A 17,975-nucleotide genomic window follows, 5' to 3' on the forward strand; every position below is an offset into this window, starting at 1 on the left:
CGCACGGAAACGTGACTTGATGCGCGACATTGCAGAAAATGGCATTCACAAATATGTGTATCCAAATATGGAAAGCACTTTCAAATTTAAAGGTGCCATAGAATGCATTGATACAATATTTTAATTGTTTTCTGATATCTACATAGAAGGTATGTGGCTTAGGTAAGGGCAAACAATTCTCCAGAAACAGTTTTACATGTGCATTTACAACCCTAGGATTTCTTCCTAGAATGAAATGGTCTGTTTTTACCTTATTTGGAAGGGTCATGAATAATAATGTTGAGCTCTGCTCTGATTGGCTGTTTCACAGTGCCGCTCATTTCAGTAGCTCACACAGTAGGAAGGAAACACAGGGAAAATATATATTTCAATACTTTCTCATGCATTTACATCGTTGGGTAATTATACTGTAAATAAAATGCGGGCATCAGGGAACCGCTATTAATATATGGGGCACTGAAACTGCTTTCGAATGCACGATCGCTTTTTAGTTTCACTTTCAATTTTGAGATTCGCGATCGCACATACTCTGTTTATACTATGGAGCGGCAGTACTTACCACACATTTTGCAAGATCAGATGCTTGTAAGTGGTGCTCAGGATCTGAAAATCATTCGCCATCATCCTCAAGCATCTCTCCTTACTCTGTTTATGGGCTAAGTGAAATCTTATGTACTGTAATGTAACAGGCTACCGCTAGCAAGGAGCTAACCATGTCCCTTTAGTAGCTCGCGTTATTTCCATGTACAGAACTGTTATTATTCAACTATGCTAAGGTAAATATAGTTTTTCCTTTAATACTCTGAGGTTCTCTACAGAGATGTTTTGCAATTAAGGATGATTGCTGCATAGTATGGGTGTTTCCTTTTGCCTGAACTTCTTCAAGTGAGTGGTGGGGCAAACCGAAAGTCCAGTACCCCTCCTACCTTCACTGCTGATGCTGCGACTACTCTTATTTGTATGTGTTCCTTCGCTGGCATTTTCCACATTTCGTTTTTCTCCCTTAATAACAAATTTGTCCAATCTGATGCTTAATTTTACCGAACTAATGGCTGCTGATGACTATTTGAATTGAATTCTGCCAAAGTGTTTGTTAAATGCGTAACCTTAATTACGTTAATTACTGCTTCTTTCCACAGAATTCTTCATATTTTCCCCTCCAAATCATCACAGAAAATGCAACAAAGGTCTGCCAAATATATGTATTATTCAACATATTCCTTTTTCTGAGTTGTTTGTTATGCTTCAGCACATGAAGCTTGCTGTTCTGATAGCACCATGCGACTGATAAAAGTGTACGGCTTGTCACTGGTTCCATCAGGTTCACTTCTCCATATGTCCATATGGCCTGGGGCAGTGCCAGCTCACTACTGCGCTCCCAATGTGCATCATGGCAGTCTTGTTCCATAATATCGTCTCTCAATAATCTCATGATCACTGCAGAGATATTTTGCAGCATTTGTTAGTTTTTACTACATCTGAGCAAACACACAAAAAACACACACTCTAATTAACTGCTATTATAAGAGTCCAAGTCATCTTCTACAACATCACTGAGCCATTGGGATTATTCCTGATCAAACTCGACCTCTGACTTGATTATAAACAAAGACATGGTTACATGTACAAACAACATTATAGTTGCTGATCAGCTTTAATTCCGAGTGCAACACTAAGGCTGCTAGATCTCTGTTTGGGCATTTTAATTATGTGTTAAATGCTGTTTTGATCATGGTGAATGCTTTAGTCGGAGGAACCACTTCACATGAAAGCTACTACACAAAGGTCAAAGTGTGCATCTAATCACTGCTGTTCATTAAGAGCATCAGGCAATTCATTATTTAACTTTTAATTTCAGAGTTGATGTTTTTAAAATACCACTTGTTTTAAATGGTTGGTTCATCCCAAAAAATGAAAAATATAATCTTCATGTTAATACAAATCTACTTTCTACTGTGGAACACAAAAGAAGTAGTTTAGCAGAATGATAACGCTGCTCTTTTCCATGCCATGAAAATGAAAAGGTATGGTGCAAAGCATCATAAAAGCAGTGCATATATGTCTTATGCACTACATTTCAAGTCTTCAAGGCATTTATGTCTCATATTGTATGATATAGGATAATATGAAGCTTACAAATTGATGCAGTTGCTGATATTTGCAGTATATGGCCAAATACTATGTTGTAATTCTAGTAGCTTGTAATGTAAATCAATGAGATCTTTGTTACAATATAACACTTTATCACCCAATAAAATCTTATAAATATGTGAATAATCTTATAATACGTGAATTGCAAACTTTTACAGATACAGCTGTATGATGCAAGCTGTGCGCTGATGAAAATGCGTCTGAAATGCATTAAACAACACATCTAACAGGAGGACAAGCCGCTTAAAACTGAAGGCTTGTAAGATAGATTGAATTCCTTAATAAAGCACACGTTTAAAGAAAGTCATGTGGGTTTGGGAGGACATGAGGGTAAGATAAATGATGACAGAAATTACATTTTTTAGGTGAACTATGCTTTTAATTCTATATTAGAAATAAATGCAGCTCATTAGTCTACTTTCTAACATGTCCCAGCTTACAAATTACTGAATATGGTACGATTGGCTCTGACATTTTGTGTATTGGATGAGAAAAGTGTAATATAGACTTGAAGTTATTCACGACAATGGTGTGAATTAGACACAGACGATGATATAATTCAAAAGATGAGACAAATTGTGTAAGCATATTTTAAGCGTAAACAAATCTCCACTGCCATTAGTTTCAAAGTGATTCACTGATGATCCATGAAGTACTGGCTAAATAATTTACTGTACAATCTTGCAATGCTTTAATGCTTTAAGTTTACACAAATCTAAAATGCCATTGATCTAAACAACATCCCTAATCATGCAAATTTTAACACTCTGACATCAACAAGCATATGAGCAAACTCCTTGAGGAGAAGCATTTAGACAGGAGAAAAACAACAACAGCAAAAAAAGAGACAGGAGCAGAACCGCCCCATGTCGGATTCCTTATTATCTCTCCTGGCCTGCTAATTTGGTGTGTATTGACCAGAACAGTCATTCATGTATAACGATCAGGGGGTGAAGCAGATGACATTAGAGAAACAAATCTCATGCATGTTATTTCATTTACTGAGAGGCCCGATCTCTGACAAAGCAATACATTTTATCTCGCTTTGTAATCCTTTACTCATTATTCATCAATGAAAAGCCCTCACTTTGACATTGTATTTGCTTGCCCATGTTTACAAGTTCATGAAAGAAGGATTCTCCATAAACCTACAGTACAATGACTTATGGTTGGCATGATTTTGTCCACAATGTGTTTAAGGTAACATGTTAAAATGAACATTTTAAAGAAGAACTGGTGACTGGATTTGCTACAGTTTGCCAGGTTAGGGATAGGGAAGGTTATGGCTAATCCAGTTCTAGATGTTAACCCATTTAAGCCCACCGGCAACTATAGTTGCTGCAGATTATAGCATACTTGGAAAAAAAGCATGGTTGCCATTTCTTTATTGAACCTTTATCCATTATCAAACAAAAATGGCATTTTCCTTAGCAATCACACCAAAGCTAAATGAATGATTGAGGCATTTTTATGAGGTATTTTTTTTTATCTCAGAATAATAGTAGTCCAATCAGTATAATATGCTATATAATGTAGCTTAGGGACATCAAATCATGGAAAGATATAAAAAAGATTGGTAACACTTTAGCATAGGGACCAATTCTCACTTTTTTGCTTGAATCTCTTAGATGGCAAGTAAACTAAGTAGAGTTGTATATTCTGTTGTAAGTTATCTGTAGAGTAATTACTTTTACTTTTGGATGTATATATTATTAAATTGATTACAAATTCAACACACATTTCCACTAATCTATTTTGTGTTTAGCTGGTGACGTATGGACACTGCTGTGCAATTATTTTAATGAGTTTTTCCCACACCAGACTACTAATCTTATTATCTGCAATTTTCGAAGGAATCTTAAACAGCACATTAAAACAAAACAAACTGTGATTGTTTCTTTCTTATCTCAGTCAGTCTATTCCTGTCTGAGTGGGCGGTTCTTGGCCCAAAATTAGCTGCACCTGAAACAGGCGATAGTCAGAAGTCTGGCTTCCCAAAGCTTGCTTAAAGCCTTGGTCTGGGGTTAAAGGATAGTTCACACCAAACTGAAAGGTTTTTCATCATTTACTCATCCTCATGTTGTTCCAAACATCTATGACTTTATTTCTTCAGTGTAACTTTTGAAGAAACTGTTTTTGACCATATAAGTCAGTGTCAGTGGGGTCTAGAAAAACATTGGTCCTCATTGACAGAATTTACATTTTTGCGTGAACTGTCTCTTTAAGACTGAGATAACATTCTTATGAATCATTATTATTTATTTTGATGTTAGAGCTAGGTTACAGTTAGGAAAAGGTTAAAGTTAATTGACTTCCAGGAGGTGTTAAAGAACGCATACTTGGAAAAAAGCACAGTTGGCATTTCTGAATTGAACTTTTTTTATAATCTTACTGAGTGTCATACCTTTGATAAAGTACATCTTTATCTCAGAATAATGATAGTCCAATCAGTATAATACGCTAACACTATCATCAAAAAGGCTGCATATCACAATTGTGTTACATTCTTTGAACTGAAGTATTTAAAGAGCTCGATTTTTCCTGGAACTGTCCCAGGTGTAGGAAATCAAAAGAGACCCATTACAGTCAAGATGTGTCGGTGTTTGTGTAGCATTTGAGCCGAGAAGGATCTGTAGCTCTCTGAATGTTAGGAACAAGGGACGGTGGGCCAGATGTTCTGCAATTCATCTTGTGCTCTTTCCAAGAGTTTCCTGAATATTTCTCTCTGGGAGTTTTTTAGCACTTATATATATCCACATAGTGTCATTTTCTGAAGTGCTTAGTTATTTTAATCTCCTCAGATATGTTTCTTGTACTGCAAATTGGCATGCGTGTGGTTCGAAACTCGACAGCGTTAATCCCAATATAAGCATCTGGATGTAGAATGTTAATCTTGGCTTCTCAACACGATGGTTACTAATGCCACATTATCCATCATCTGTTTACAAGGAAGATGTAATTATACAGAGGAATTAAAGTCTCACTTATTAGGTAGCAATAATTTGGTTGGCATTTCTAAGCAAGTGTTCTCTCCTTGTCTCTCTGAACTGCACCTCTGTCTCATCTAGTATTTCTTCTGAAGCTTCCCATATGTTTGAAGGAGAATACATTATCTTTGTCTTTTTATTGAATGCATAATCAGAGTCATTTTATTTGTTATTATAAGTAAAGCAGAGACCAAGTGTAACAAATTTGCCTGCCATCTTTTGGTTAAAAAAAAAAGCATTTATATGCATCAATAATATATATCTTTTTGGACATTTTAAAAATCTAATAAATAGATTTCAACATGGTAAAATGTGTCAAACAGATCTGAGACTGGTAAATTCATATTACAATCAAAGATGACTGTAAATCAAAGATTACTTGAGTACATATTGCAAGAAAATGCTATTTCAGTTTTTCTAATGCAGTCCAATGTGTTACTGAAATTTACTAGCAACTTCTGAGTGAATTTTTTTTTTTTCAGTGGAAAATTCCAATTGTGTAGATGATATGTAGAAATTAAAAATAATATTTCAGTCAGATCATCGAGTCTGCTAACCTATTGTAACATTCAGTCCACTGAAGGCGAATTTAAGAACCTATGTGCAGTTTGTTCACAAACGTGATCCATAATCCAAACATAATCCAAACAGAGACTTGACTTGGAATAACACAAACTAGATTCACTAACAGCAGGTTACAACATCAATACACGACGAGAGACAATGGCAACATGATGGCTACTTATAGCAAACAATACAGGTTACATGACAAGAATCAACCAATGAGCAAACAGAACTGAGAGTCACATGACAGGACATTAACCTATCAGCACATGACACAATGAACAAAGGAACCAATAGCAGGAATACACGAGGGCAAGGGAAGCATGACACAAACAGGGACCATGACTAAACTCCCAAATAAAAGACATAAAAACATGAACATAAGAGCAAAACCCAAAACAGGCTTATACCCAAGATTTGGAAAATGTAATTCCTAGTTTAAAATGATGATGATCTAGTATGTCTTCTGCAACAGAAATGAAATCAGAGTGTTTATATAGCTACTTTTAAAAAAGGCTCACATTTCATTACATTACCCCTGGGTGAATAATGCTATTATAATGTTTAGCTATGCGTCTCCATTTCATTTAGTTGCATTTTGTGTTAGTGTGTTTCATTTATTCCTAGTGGTTTTCTTCAGGCTGTTGTGCTATGGACACATTAATGTGTTTGCTGTTTTTTTGAGCTCCAGCAGGGTTGACAGAGACTTCAGCAGAGACAGGCTTGTTTCTTAAGCCTCTGGCTTTACTGAGCTTTTAGTATATGTCTAAGGTTCAACCTCTATGTGTGGACACTTCTGACAGTTACACACCTACACTTATATATATTTTTAAATATAGGTTTTTATTTTTTGTAAATATTTTTTTAAATCATATGTCGTACTTTGTATAATATAATTATTATAATTTTAGTCAAACATTGAAATATTGTTGTACAAATATTGATTTGTGGTCATTTTAATGGCTATCTGTTGATGGAGGCACATACATTAATTTCAAGACCATAAACTGACCTTCTTAGCCCAGCTTCATCAATATATTGATCTGAACACACATTAACTGAAAGAGGAGGTGCTGGAAAAGCCTGTTACTATTCTGGTGCTTCACATCTTTCTGTAGCTGCCATTTAATTCAGCTCAACTTATTTTCAGTAGATGAGATTGCTTCTTGCTTCTGCCACGGAAGAAAAAAATAAATGTAAAAGTAATTGTGATTTTTCTTAATCTCATAATTCAGACATTTTACTCATAATTCAGAGTTTATATCTTAAATTTCTGACTTCTTAATTCTGAGTTTATATCTCACAATTTGAACTTTGTTTCTCATTCTGAGAAAAAAAAATCTAATGGCCCATTTGAAATGGCTTGACGAGTGCAGTTTTGCATTAACCCATGTTTCCTGTTGAATCAGGAAGTTAATTGGTAGAAGAGATAAGTCAGCAACCAGAGTTAAATGTATAGATTAGCCATTTAATGGACTGGCTGTTTGTCTTCTGACTGAATTCCGGGTACATTTGCGGATAGTACTTAAAGTTCGAACGATGAAAATGAGCATGGCCAAATGGGGAGGTTTGTTTGTTTGAACTGTGATGCTTATTGAGTGATATTTGGATAATTTCTATGGAGAGATGTTTGGGGCTTTTAGTAGCACACTGAATGAGATGGAAATGAAGGAGATTAGCATATTCACAGTGGTATCAAACTGTCAAGCTGCGACACCTAAACACCATTAAACACAGAGAAGTGTATTTGCTAAAAAAGGAGTGCATATTTAGCCAGGTTTGAAGCGTTTTACTGTTTTCAGATGCAGCTTCTACATCCATCTGTCTTAATTTAACAGAGACCAAAGATTTCTATTCTGGAGAAAGACAAATAGCTCAGTTAATAAATTAAATGCTTTCATTGTACTCGTAGTAAATCTGTTTACTCAAACTGTGTATCACAGCTTGCTAATTTATTAATATCAGATCATCACCAGCTAATTATTCTTATGGTGCAGACACGTAATGTTTTAGATGTTTCTCATGACCATATGTCAATAAACACATTCCCTGCACTGTAATTCACCAAATGTCCTTTTACAGGAGCTTCAGGAGCTTCAGGAAATAGTCAAACAGACTTTGTCCTGGCCATTAGGTGACTAACTATGAAACATTTGCTCTGTAGATCACATGAACATATCGCGGCATGGCTCATTAGATAAACCAACAGATTTGTTTGTTTGTTCTTCATCTATTGAATCATATTAAAGGGATAGCTCACCTAATAATTAAAATGAAAAATGATTTAATAACCTCTTGTTGCTCCAAACCTGTGTGGCTCATTTTATGGAATTCTTTAAGAATACCAAAACTCTTCAATATAACCAAAGTGATTTAAGAGACTTCAAAGTATCACGGGTTTGTTGCCAGCAGTCAAATATACTACATTTATATGTTCATTAGACCTGTTAGGCCTATAAAGAAGTTAATATGGTGAAGCAAGAGGAAAGTTTACTCTGTTTAATGAGTTTGTTCAAATATGTTTTATTACTTTAGGACTGAAAGGGATTGCTATGTCAGAGAGAAGTTCAGCCGTAAAGAATACAGCAGACGGAGGTTATACGGTAAGCCTAAGATCTATAATTTATTAAATACTATGCCATGCAACTTTCTATCATTTGAAATTCATTCATGAAACATGCATTGCTTTTGAACACTTCACCATTTCAGAGCATTTTTTTTTTTTAACTTTGATCACTTCTATTCAGGATCACGATTCAAAGATGTCGGATGAGCACAGAGACACGGATGATTCGTCAGAGAAAACACCTAGTAGGATGTCCAGGTCCCCGCAGAAATCCTCCAAAAGACCAAAGACAGCGCCTGTGAAAGTCACACTGCTAGATGGATCTGCCTATGAGACCGGGGTGGAGGTACAGTAGTTGCTGGCGTGTGCTAAAACTAATTTGTGTTGTTCTGTAGAAACATGGTTCCAGACCTCTAGGGCTCTCAGGTTTTCACATACTGTTCTCCAGTAGTGCTGTATTTCTTTCTGAAGTCAACCACATGCCTGCTGACTGCTTACACAGCTAGATTAGTTGAGACTTTAACAGCAGAGCCAGGCTGTGTAGCTGAAAAACTTACAAAAAATGTTACAAAATATTTCTACACAAAAAAATATACAAAGTTTTCACTGGGTCGGTAACCTGTGGTACAAAAAAGGTGCGTCTTTGTAACGTATTTATCTTTTTTTCTGAGAGTGTATTTGTAAAAAAATGCTATCCTGTTTTATAAAAAAATTCTGAAAAAAAAGTATCATGATTTCCATAATAATAAGACATGCTTCTTTAGCAGAAAATCAGTATATTAGAATGATTTCTGAAGGATCACATGACACTGAAGACTGGAGTAATGATGCTGAAAATTCAGCTATACAGGAATAAATTAAATGTTAAAATATATTCAGATAGAAAACAGTTATTTTAAATTGTAACAATATTTCACAATATTACTGATTTTACTGTATATTTGACCAAATAAATGCAGCCTTGGTGAGCATAAGAGACTTCTTTCAAAAACATAAAAAATCATACTGATCCCAAACTTTTGGTAGTGTAATTAAAAATTATATAATTATCCTTACATTTTTGTCAATTATATATTTGCAATGATGTATTCTCTTAAAAGTGTGATTATTTTTAATCATAAGAAATTATAAGCATAAGTTTGAAGTAATCCACTTGACATAATAACATGTCTTAATCTAGTTTAACATATTTAATCATTAGAATTAATTTGCATCAAAATGACTATATACATGTTTATATTTATTAAAATATTTTTAAACATAAAACTGCACAGGGACACTTCTTTGGTGACAGAAACCAATTTTTTATTCAGTGTTTTAAACTGATTTACTCAAACAGGTCGATAAAACTGATTCATGGAAATTAATCAAACATCCCAACTCTCTCTGTACTTTCGCTACAGAGATTTAAATTAGAGGTGCTATGGACATATCTGTTTTTGCACTCTCATACTTAAGAGAGCATGTGCGAAACTTTAATTAAAGGTGTTGGGTATTTTTACTGCATCAAACCAGCAGCTGTATTTACAGTAAGAATGTGCATAGATATTACAATAGTGTCGAACAAAAAAATCCCAGTGATGTTCCTGTGATCCCTGAACCTCACATTTCAGTCCCTCGTTGGAATTTCACAGCCCAGGTCTGCAGCTCCATGTTGCCTGCCGCAGTGCTTCTGGGAATTACAGGACATGAGATATGAGTGCTAGTGGGGGCTGATGGGGTGGGGGTGTTCATTGATAGGTGAAAAGCACTCCCACACTAGTAGCTCTCCAGGGAGCTCCACACACTGCTCTGAGATCAGTGCCACGTCTGCCCGTGTGCCCCAGGGGTCTGCCGGCTGATGGATTTCCAGGGGGTTTTCAGATATCCCTCTTCTCTGGGGTGTTATTCGTGGCTCTATGGTAGCTTCTCCCATCCGTTTGCCATTACTAATGCTGCAACACCTACTGAGAGAGACAGACTGTCCAATCTAAAGGTCAAAGGCCGCCTATACTTCCAGTCTTCTACGCTTGGCTGAAGGGGAGGAGGATGGGAAATCTATAATGGTGACATGTTAGTGGTCCCATGGAGTAAATAATACTACAGCCTTTCAGAGGAGGGTATACAGGGCTTGTGCGTTTGTCACCCTTGGCTAAAGTTCATGCAGATTTAAAAAATTTGTTTCATTTACTCACCCTCAGCTTTGCTCCGGTTTCGTTTCAAACCTGTGTGACTTTATTTCCTCCACAGAACACAAAATGAGGTATAATGTCCAAGCTGCTCTTTTCCATACAATAAAGAAAAATGGATTCATACTTACCAAACTTCAAAAGGACAAAAAGGACAATAGTAACAGTAGGCAATAAGACAAGTGCCATTTTAATGCAAGTTAAACTAAATGAAAATGAGAATTGCTAACCAAAATAAAACAATTTCATTTAAAAAAATATATAATAATAATAATAATAAATATATAATAATTTCAGTTAAGGTTTACTTTAACAAAAATATTTTTATGGTTTTAATCACTAATGGAAAATCACTAATTCTATTAATTTATAGCAATAAATAACCTAATCTTAATCTAAATAAACTCAAAGTTAGTCTTAAAAAAAATGTACTGCTGTGATTTCCTGCCTAGTTTTAAATGTCTGCTTCTCTATTGTTTATAGGAAATTTGTTTCTTATTAATTTTGTTTATTTGTACTTAATTGTAAAGCATATTCATTGTGAATTATTAATGAAAAAGCTGAAGCAATTTTTACTTAATTAAAACAACTTGAAAGGTACAGTACATGCCATTTTGCGGGTATATAGTTCAAGAATGACATGTTTCATCCTCATGTCATTCCAATCCTGTATGACATTCATTCTCCTGTGGAACATAAAAGGAGATATTTCAGAAATATCATTTTTTTTCCCTGTATGTACAATGGAAGTTAGTAGTGACCAAAACTGTTTGTTTGCCAGCATTCTTTAAAACCTATTCTTTTATACTCCACAGAAGAAAGAACATCATACAGGTTTAGAACAACATGAGGCTGAGTAAAGGATGACAGAATTTGCATTTTTGAGTGAACTGTCCCTTTAATATTTTAATATAATGTAACAGTTGTGATAGGAAGTTTATTTACTACAATCACTAGCCTTTTTGTGTCCTTTTGAAGAATGGCTGTCCCATCCCCATTCACTTTCAATGTAAAAAAAACTAGTTTTGCTCAAAATTGTTCATACCTTTGGTAAATATGATCAAAGAAGGATCTGAAAATAAATCTGTATCATTAATCCTTTTGATCTTTTATTATAAACATTTACAAAAATCTAACTTTTTCTTTGGAGAATGAGAATTTAAAATGGGAGGGAAATCTCATTATGAAATAAATGTTTTTCTCTAATACATCATTGGCCACAATTACAACCCGAATTCTGGAAATGTTGGGATGTTTTTTTTAAATTTGAATAAAATGAAAACTAAAAGACTTTCAAATCATATGAGCCAATGTTTTATTCACAATAGAACATAGAGAACATAACAGATGTTGAAACTGAGAAAATTTACACTTTTATCCACTAAATGAGCCAAATTTGATGCCTGTTACAGGTCTCAAAAAAGTTGGCACAGGGGCAAGAAAGGGCTGAAAAAGCAAGACATTTTGAAACGATTCAGCTGGGAGAACATCTAGCAACTAATTAAGTTAACTGACATCAGGTCTGCAACATGATTAGCTATAAAAGGGATGTCTTAGAGAGACAGTGTCTCTCAGAAGTAAAGATGGGCAGAGGCTCTCCAATCTGTGAAAGAGTGCTTAAAAACATTGTGGAATACTTTAAAAACAATGTTCCTCAACGTCAAATTGCAAAGGCTTTGCAAATATCATCTACAGTGCATCAAGGTTATTTAAAACTGAAACTAAGACTAAAACTATTGGTCAAAAAACATTTTTGTAAACTGAAATAAAATAATTTCTAAATAAATGAAAAACTAAAACTAAACAAAACTAACAACAGTAACTGAAAAACGAACTAAAATAAAATAATAATTAGCAAAAATAAATAATCGTAGATTCAGTGGTAACAGAGATCAATATATCAAAGAAAATACAGAAGTGATCAGATAGTGCTACATCATTAATAACAATGGATGAAATGTTTAGACCTCTACTGATGAGTAAATCTAGTGTGTCCACGATTGTGTGTGGGTCCATGCACATGCTGACTCAGGTCAAAAGTCTTTAAAGCAGTTATAATTTCTGTAGTAGTTTTGATTTCTGCATTATCTATGTGAATATTAAAATCCCCTGCAATAGCAAAACAGTCAAACTCTGAGGAAATCATTGATAACAGTTCTGTGAAATCATCAACAAAGGCTGAGAGTATTTTGGAGGCCTGTAAATAATGATAAACAGAATACGTGGAGCACCTTTCAGCACAATACCTAGATATTCAAAAGACAAGTACTGACCAAATGACACTTGCTTGCATTGATAGACATCTTTAAAAAGAGCAGCTACACCTCTCCTAACAGTCCTGCAAACACTTATGAAATTAAAGCTAGGAGGGGCTGTTTCATTTAGGACTGTTGCACTGCAGCTGTCTTCTAGCCATGTTTTGGTTAGAAACATAAAATCCAGGTTGTTTGTGGTTATTAAGTCATTGATCAGAAATGATTTATTTTTTAGTGAGCGAATGTTTAAAAATGCTAACTTGATGGCATTATTTTGTGTCTCAGCAATCTTAGTTTGAAGCATTATAGGCCGCAGATTAGATGGGTCAGCCGTACGGCTTGAGAAGGCCTTAGACTTTCTATCACGTGATAAAACAGAGATAGAGAAAGCTACAGGCACACTGGGTTCCCGCTTGTTCTGTAAACAATTGTGAAAGTTGCTGCTGTCATAGCGGGGACCCGACACACATCACTGAGAGTAGCTATCAGTTGTTTTTGGTTCACCTACAGACGATGGAGTAGGGTTTGGGCCCTGGCGTTGTGGTAGCGGTCGAAGTGCTCTCACAGGAGGAGGAGGATGAGCTGGGTCCACAGGCTTTGGTGGTTGTGGGGCTCGCCGTTTTTTAGTTGATATCTGGGGACTTTCAGCGAAAGAGTGGGAGAGTTTGGTCCCAGCATATACCAGTTCCTCCATTTTCTGTTAGAAGCTTAGAAGTGGAGATGCTGGAGAGAGGGAAAGTGTGTCTGGTGAGCGGGGCTCTGGCTCTGGTGTTTCCGGTGGCTGTGACATGTCGTCCTGGCTTCCCTGGCTGTTTTCCAGAAAGTCGTCCTTGGGTGCTGAGTCTTGGAGCTGTTGTAGTACGTAGCAGTCTGTCTGTGATGAACTCTGTGGGCAGGGTTTCTATGAGCCAAGTTTGTTGTGGCTGTGTGGCGTTATCAGTGTCCTTGTGGGATTCTTCAACAACATGATGACTCTGAAGTCCTGTGGTCACTCATATTCTGTCCAGGTGTGTGTGTGCCATTCAGGTTAAGTGGATTGGTACACATCACTGAAGAATGACGGATGGAGAAATACATATTGTCCTTTAGCACTCTTGCACCAAGTTTGTTTGGGTGGAGGCCATCCAGTTTAAACAGTTGTCTATGACCCCAGAAAATATTGAAGTTGTCGATGAAGTTGACACCTTTTATAACGCAGGTTCTTTGTAGCCATGTATTCAGCCCAAGCAACCGTGAAAACATGTTTGTTCCCCTTGCTGGTAGTGGTTCACTGATGAACGACTGAATTACAAGACTTTGAAGTGTTTCAAAGAGTTCACTGAAAACCTTCTTAAGGAGTTCTGACTGCTCTTTCCGAATATCATTCTTCCCCACATGGATGATGACTCGATTTGCAGTCTTCATCACATCAGAGACAGTTGCTTGAGGAAAGCAGCTTGTAGTTATAGTCCTGCTACTGATGTTTCTGATAATAGAGTCGCCCAGTATCAGAGTCCTGGGCTCGGCTGCGCTCTGAGCTGAGTGCCGCTGTCTGCTCGACCTCGAGTGCCTGTTAGTAGCAATGTTAGCTGCTGGCTGATTCGATCCAAGTTTTGTCACATTTGGGGATTCCTCACCCACATTCGTTAATGCTACAAATCTGTTCTCAATATGTATAGGGGGTGGTAGAATACCAGTGTTTGCAAGCCTTGTCATAGCCGTATCTGGGGTAGAGGATGCTACCGCAGCAATATGAGATACTCGTGATAATCTGATGTCTCGAGAGCCTTTGGGTCTCGCGCCCTGTTTGTGCCATCGATTAGTCTGTTGATCAGTTCATGTCCCGAAAACTTTTTAGTTTTAGTGTTTCTGCCAAAAATGTGTTGTTTGAGCACTGTGCTGGTCTGCTGAAGTTAAAATCTTAGAGAAATCTGAGAAAAGTACGTAAGCAGGGAGCGAAGCGCAGAGCAGTACGCAAGAGCATCCGAACAGTAGCGAAGCCGGAAGCAAAACTCCTTGAAATGGGAAATAACTATAACAAAAAAACTAACAAAACTCCTTGAAATGGGAAATAACTATAAAATAAGACATAGGAAATAATAATAATGCACACCTTACAGCGCACGGACGTTTAAAAGCATGCTTGACATGCGAGAACAACACGAGAGCGAGTTAACAGACACAGAATTAAACTTTTTGGATGAGCTGACTTTAGTGAATAGTCATTTTGTCATTTTGTCACGCTTTGCGATTACTATGGTAACGTCTGCCTCGAGTCCATGACACGAGCACCACCTTGACTGTATAAAACGCATCCAAAATGAGAGAAAGCAATAGCCGCGCTGTGTTTTCACCGCTTGCCGTATTGTGTAAAAGGGGCTTTAGAACTGGGATTGATTGCATTGCTCATCTGAAGCGCATGCGCGCTGGAGCGGCTCGTCAAAGTAAAGTGCAAACATCATTTAAATCACCTTATCGCATTTATTTTTGATTGTTTCTTCTTATTGTGTACATTCATAGAGGGAGAGACGGGACAAACAGTAGTAGTGTGCACTGGTGGCGCTGTGCAAAAGATCCAACAAATTAATGCATTGAAAACACAGATGTACAAAAATAAAGTTTACAGAGTTTCAATGACGATTGCAAAGAACATGCCTGCGTCCCAATGTGCACACTGTCCATGCTAAATTCTATGTGATATTAGTCATTTTAATAGGCCTAATATTTAGGGCAGATAGGGTGGATAGTATGCACATATGGACGCAGGGCATGTTTCCTCAAATCCAGCACTGGCCATTGTCCTGCAGAATTTAGCTTCAACCCTGATAAAAACTCAACTGCCTGATACTGTCCATTAACTCTGAAACCTTGATTAGCTTGTTGTTTGTAAACTATTTGCATATTAAACAAGATTACATCTTTAATCTGAATGAATATGAACATAAATATGAATTAATTTGAGTTTTTTGTTGAATTGTAAAGAATTATTTTATTTTCATTATTAAGAGGTTTGCACGAGTTAACTGTAAACTGAAAACATTCAACTTTGCTAAAATTAAATGTCTTGGTTTGGTCTACACTGGAAGCGTTCCATTAACTCTGTTAAACTATAATTACTAAAACTAAAACTGAAACTAAAATTTATAAAAACTAAATAGAAATATGTTCACAAAATAAAAACTAAACTAAAACTAACAAAACCATTAATGAAACTAATTAAAACTAAACTGAATTGATAGGAAATTTGAAAACGATATTAAAATAAAAACTAATTTAAAAATTCTAAACTATAATATCCTTGCACAGCAAACATCATCAAAATATCCAGAGAATCTGGAGAAATCTCTGTGCATAAGGGACAAGGCCGAAGACCTTTGTTGGATGCCCGTGGTCTTCAGGCCCTCAGACGACACTGCATCACTCATCAGCATAATTCTGTCATTGACATTACTAAATGGGCCCAGGAATACTTTCAGAAACCACTGTCGGTAAACACAATCTGCCTTGCCATCTGCAGATGCCAAAGCTCTATCATGCAAAAAGGAAGTCATATGTGAACATGGTCCAGAAGCCAAGGCTTGTTTCAAAGTGGAAAAGTGTTCTATGGTCAGACGAGTCCAAATCATCGACGCTGTGTTCTCCAGGCTAAAGAGAAGGGAGACCTTCCAGCGTGTTATCAGCGTTCAGTTCAAAAGCCAACATCTCTGATGGTATGGGGTGCATAAGTGCATACAGTATGGGCAGCTTGCATGTTTTGGAAGGCACTATGAACGCTGAAAGGTATATAAAGGTTTTAGAGCAACATATGTTCCCCTCCAGACTACGTCTATTTCAGAGAAGGCCTTGTGTATTTCAGCAGGACAATGCAAAACCACATACTGCAGCTATTACAACAGCATGGCGTCATAGTAGAAGAGTCCGGGTGCTGAACTGGCCTGTCTGCAGTACAGATCTTTCACCTATAGAGAACATTTGGCTCATCATTAAACGAAAAATACGTCAAAGACGACCACAAACTCTTCAGCAGCTGGAAACCTATATCAGGCAAGAATGGGACCAAATTCCAACACCAAAACTCCAGAAACTCATAACCTTGATGCCCAGATGTCTTCAAAATGTTTTGAAAAGAAGAGAAGATGCTACATCATGGTAAACAACATGCCTCCGTCCCAACTATTTTGAGACCTGTAGCAGGCATCAAATTTGTAATGAGCTCATTTTGTGCATAAAATTTAAAAATTTCTCAGTTTAAACATTTGTTATGTTACCTATGTTCTATTGTGAATAAAATATTGGCTCATGTGATTTGAAACTCTTTTAGTTTTCCTTTTATTCAAATTTAAAAAACATCCCAACATTTCCGGAATTCAGGTTGTAATTATACTCTTTTATTCAATACTTTTTGATTTTGGATTTTAGTTTTTCTTTTCAAGATTTTTCTTGAAACCCTACCAAACAACATGTGGTGATGTAAGTGCTGTTTAATAATTTTTTTAAGCTTTCTGACCCCAAGAATCAATTTCTGCAGTTCTCCAGCTGTGATCCTTGGAGTCTTTGGCCACTCAAACTCTCCTCCTCACCTTTCTTTAAGACATAGACCCACATCCTCTTCCAGGCAGATTTGGAACATTATCTGTTGATTGTAAATTTTTAATTATTGCTCTGATGGTGGAAATGGGAATTTTCAATGCTTTTGCTCTTTTCTTACAGCCACTTTCTAATTTGTAAAGTTCAACTATCTTTTGCTCACAAATATATTCTTTGGTTTTTCTCATTGTGATGAATGATTACGGGAATTTGGCATTTGTGTTTCCTCATATTTATTTCCTAATGTGATTTTCCTCCACTTTCACTTTTTTTTTTTTTTTAGTTCAATTAAAAGTTTTTTTTTTTTTTTTACACTTTTCAATGAAATATCAAATAGATAAACAATGCAGACTTATTTTCACAGCCTTCTTTGTTCGTATTTATCAAGGGTATGAATAATTTTGAGCATAAGTGTAGCTAAATATCTCCTTTTCTGTTGCACAGATGAAAGAAAGTTGAGTGAAAGAGAGATCTCTCTGTGAACATTTCATTAATTCTTTTATGTCACATCATCAATATTAAAAATCTTTCCCCTAGATAAACACAGCAGAGCACTTCTCATTACAAGCAAGCTGTGAACGTACTGTACCACCTAAAATCACAAATGGCAACAAGGCAAGGCAAGGCAAGTTTATTTATATAGCACATTTCATACACAGTGGTAATTCAAAGTGCTTTACATAAAAGAAAGTGAAATAGACATTAAAAATACAGTACA

The 17,975-nt window shown here is 36.2% G+C and overlaps 1 protein-coding gene across 1 annotated transcript in view; it reads left to right on the forward strand.

Moving 5' to 3' along the window:
• Positions 1 to 17,975, forward strand: part of LOC306860067 (band 4.1-like protein 1) — a 91,074-nt gene that overhangs the window by 17,240 nt on the left and 55,859 nt on the right. Inside the window, exons 2-3 of the mRNA XM_079401594.1 lie at positions 8,238 to 8,305; positions 8,450 to 8,614. Coding sequence (XP_079257720.1) covers positions 8,255 to 8,305; positions 8,450 to 8,614 — 216 coding nt within the window. The 5' untranslated portion in view covers positions 8,238 to 8,254. The remainder of the gene's footprint in view (positions 1 to 8,237; positions 8,306 to 8,449; positions 8,615 to 17,975) is intronic.

Source organism: Barbus barbus (assembly GCF_936440315.1).
Source record: "Barbus barbus genome assembly, chromosome: 40".
NCBI lineage: Eukaryota > Metazoa > Chordata > Actinopteri > Cypriniformes > Cyprinidae > Barbus > Barbus barbus.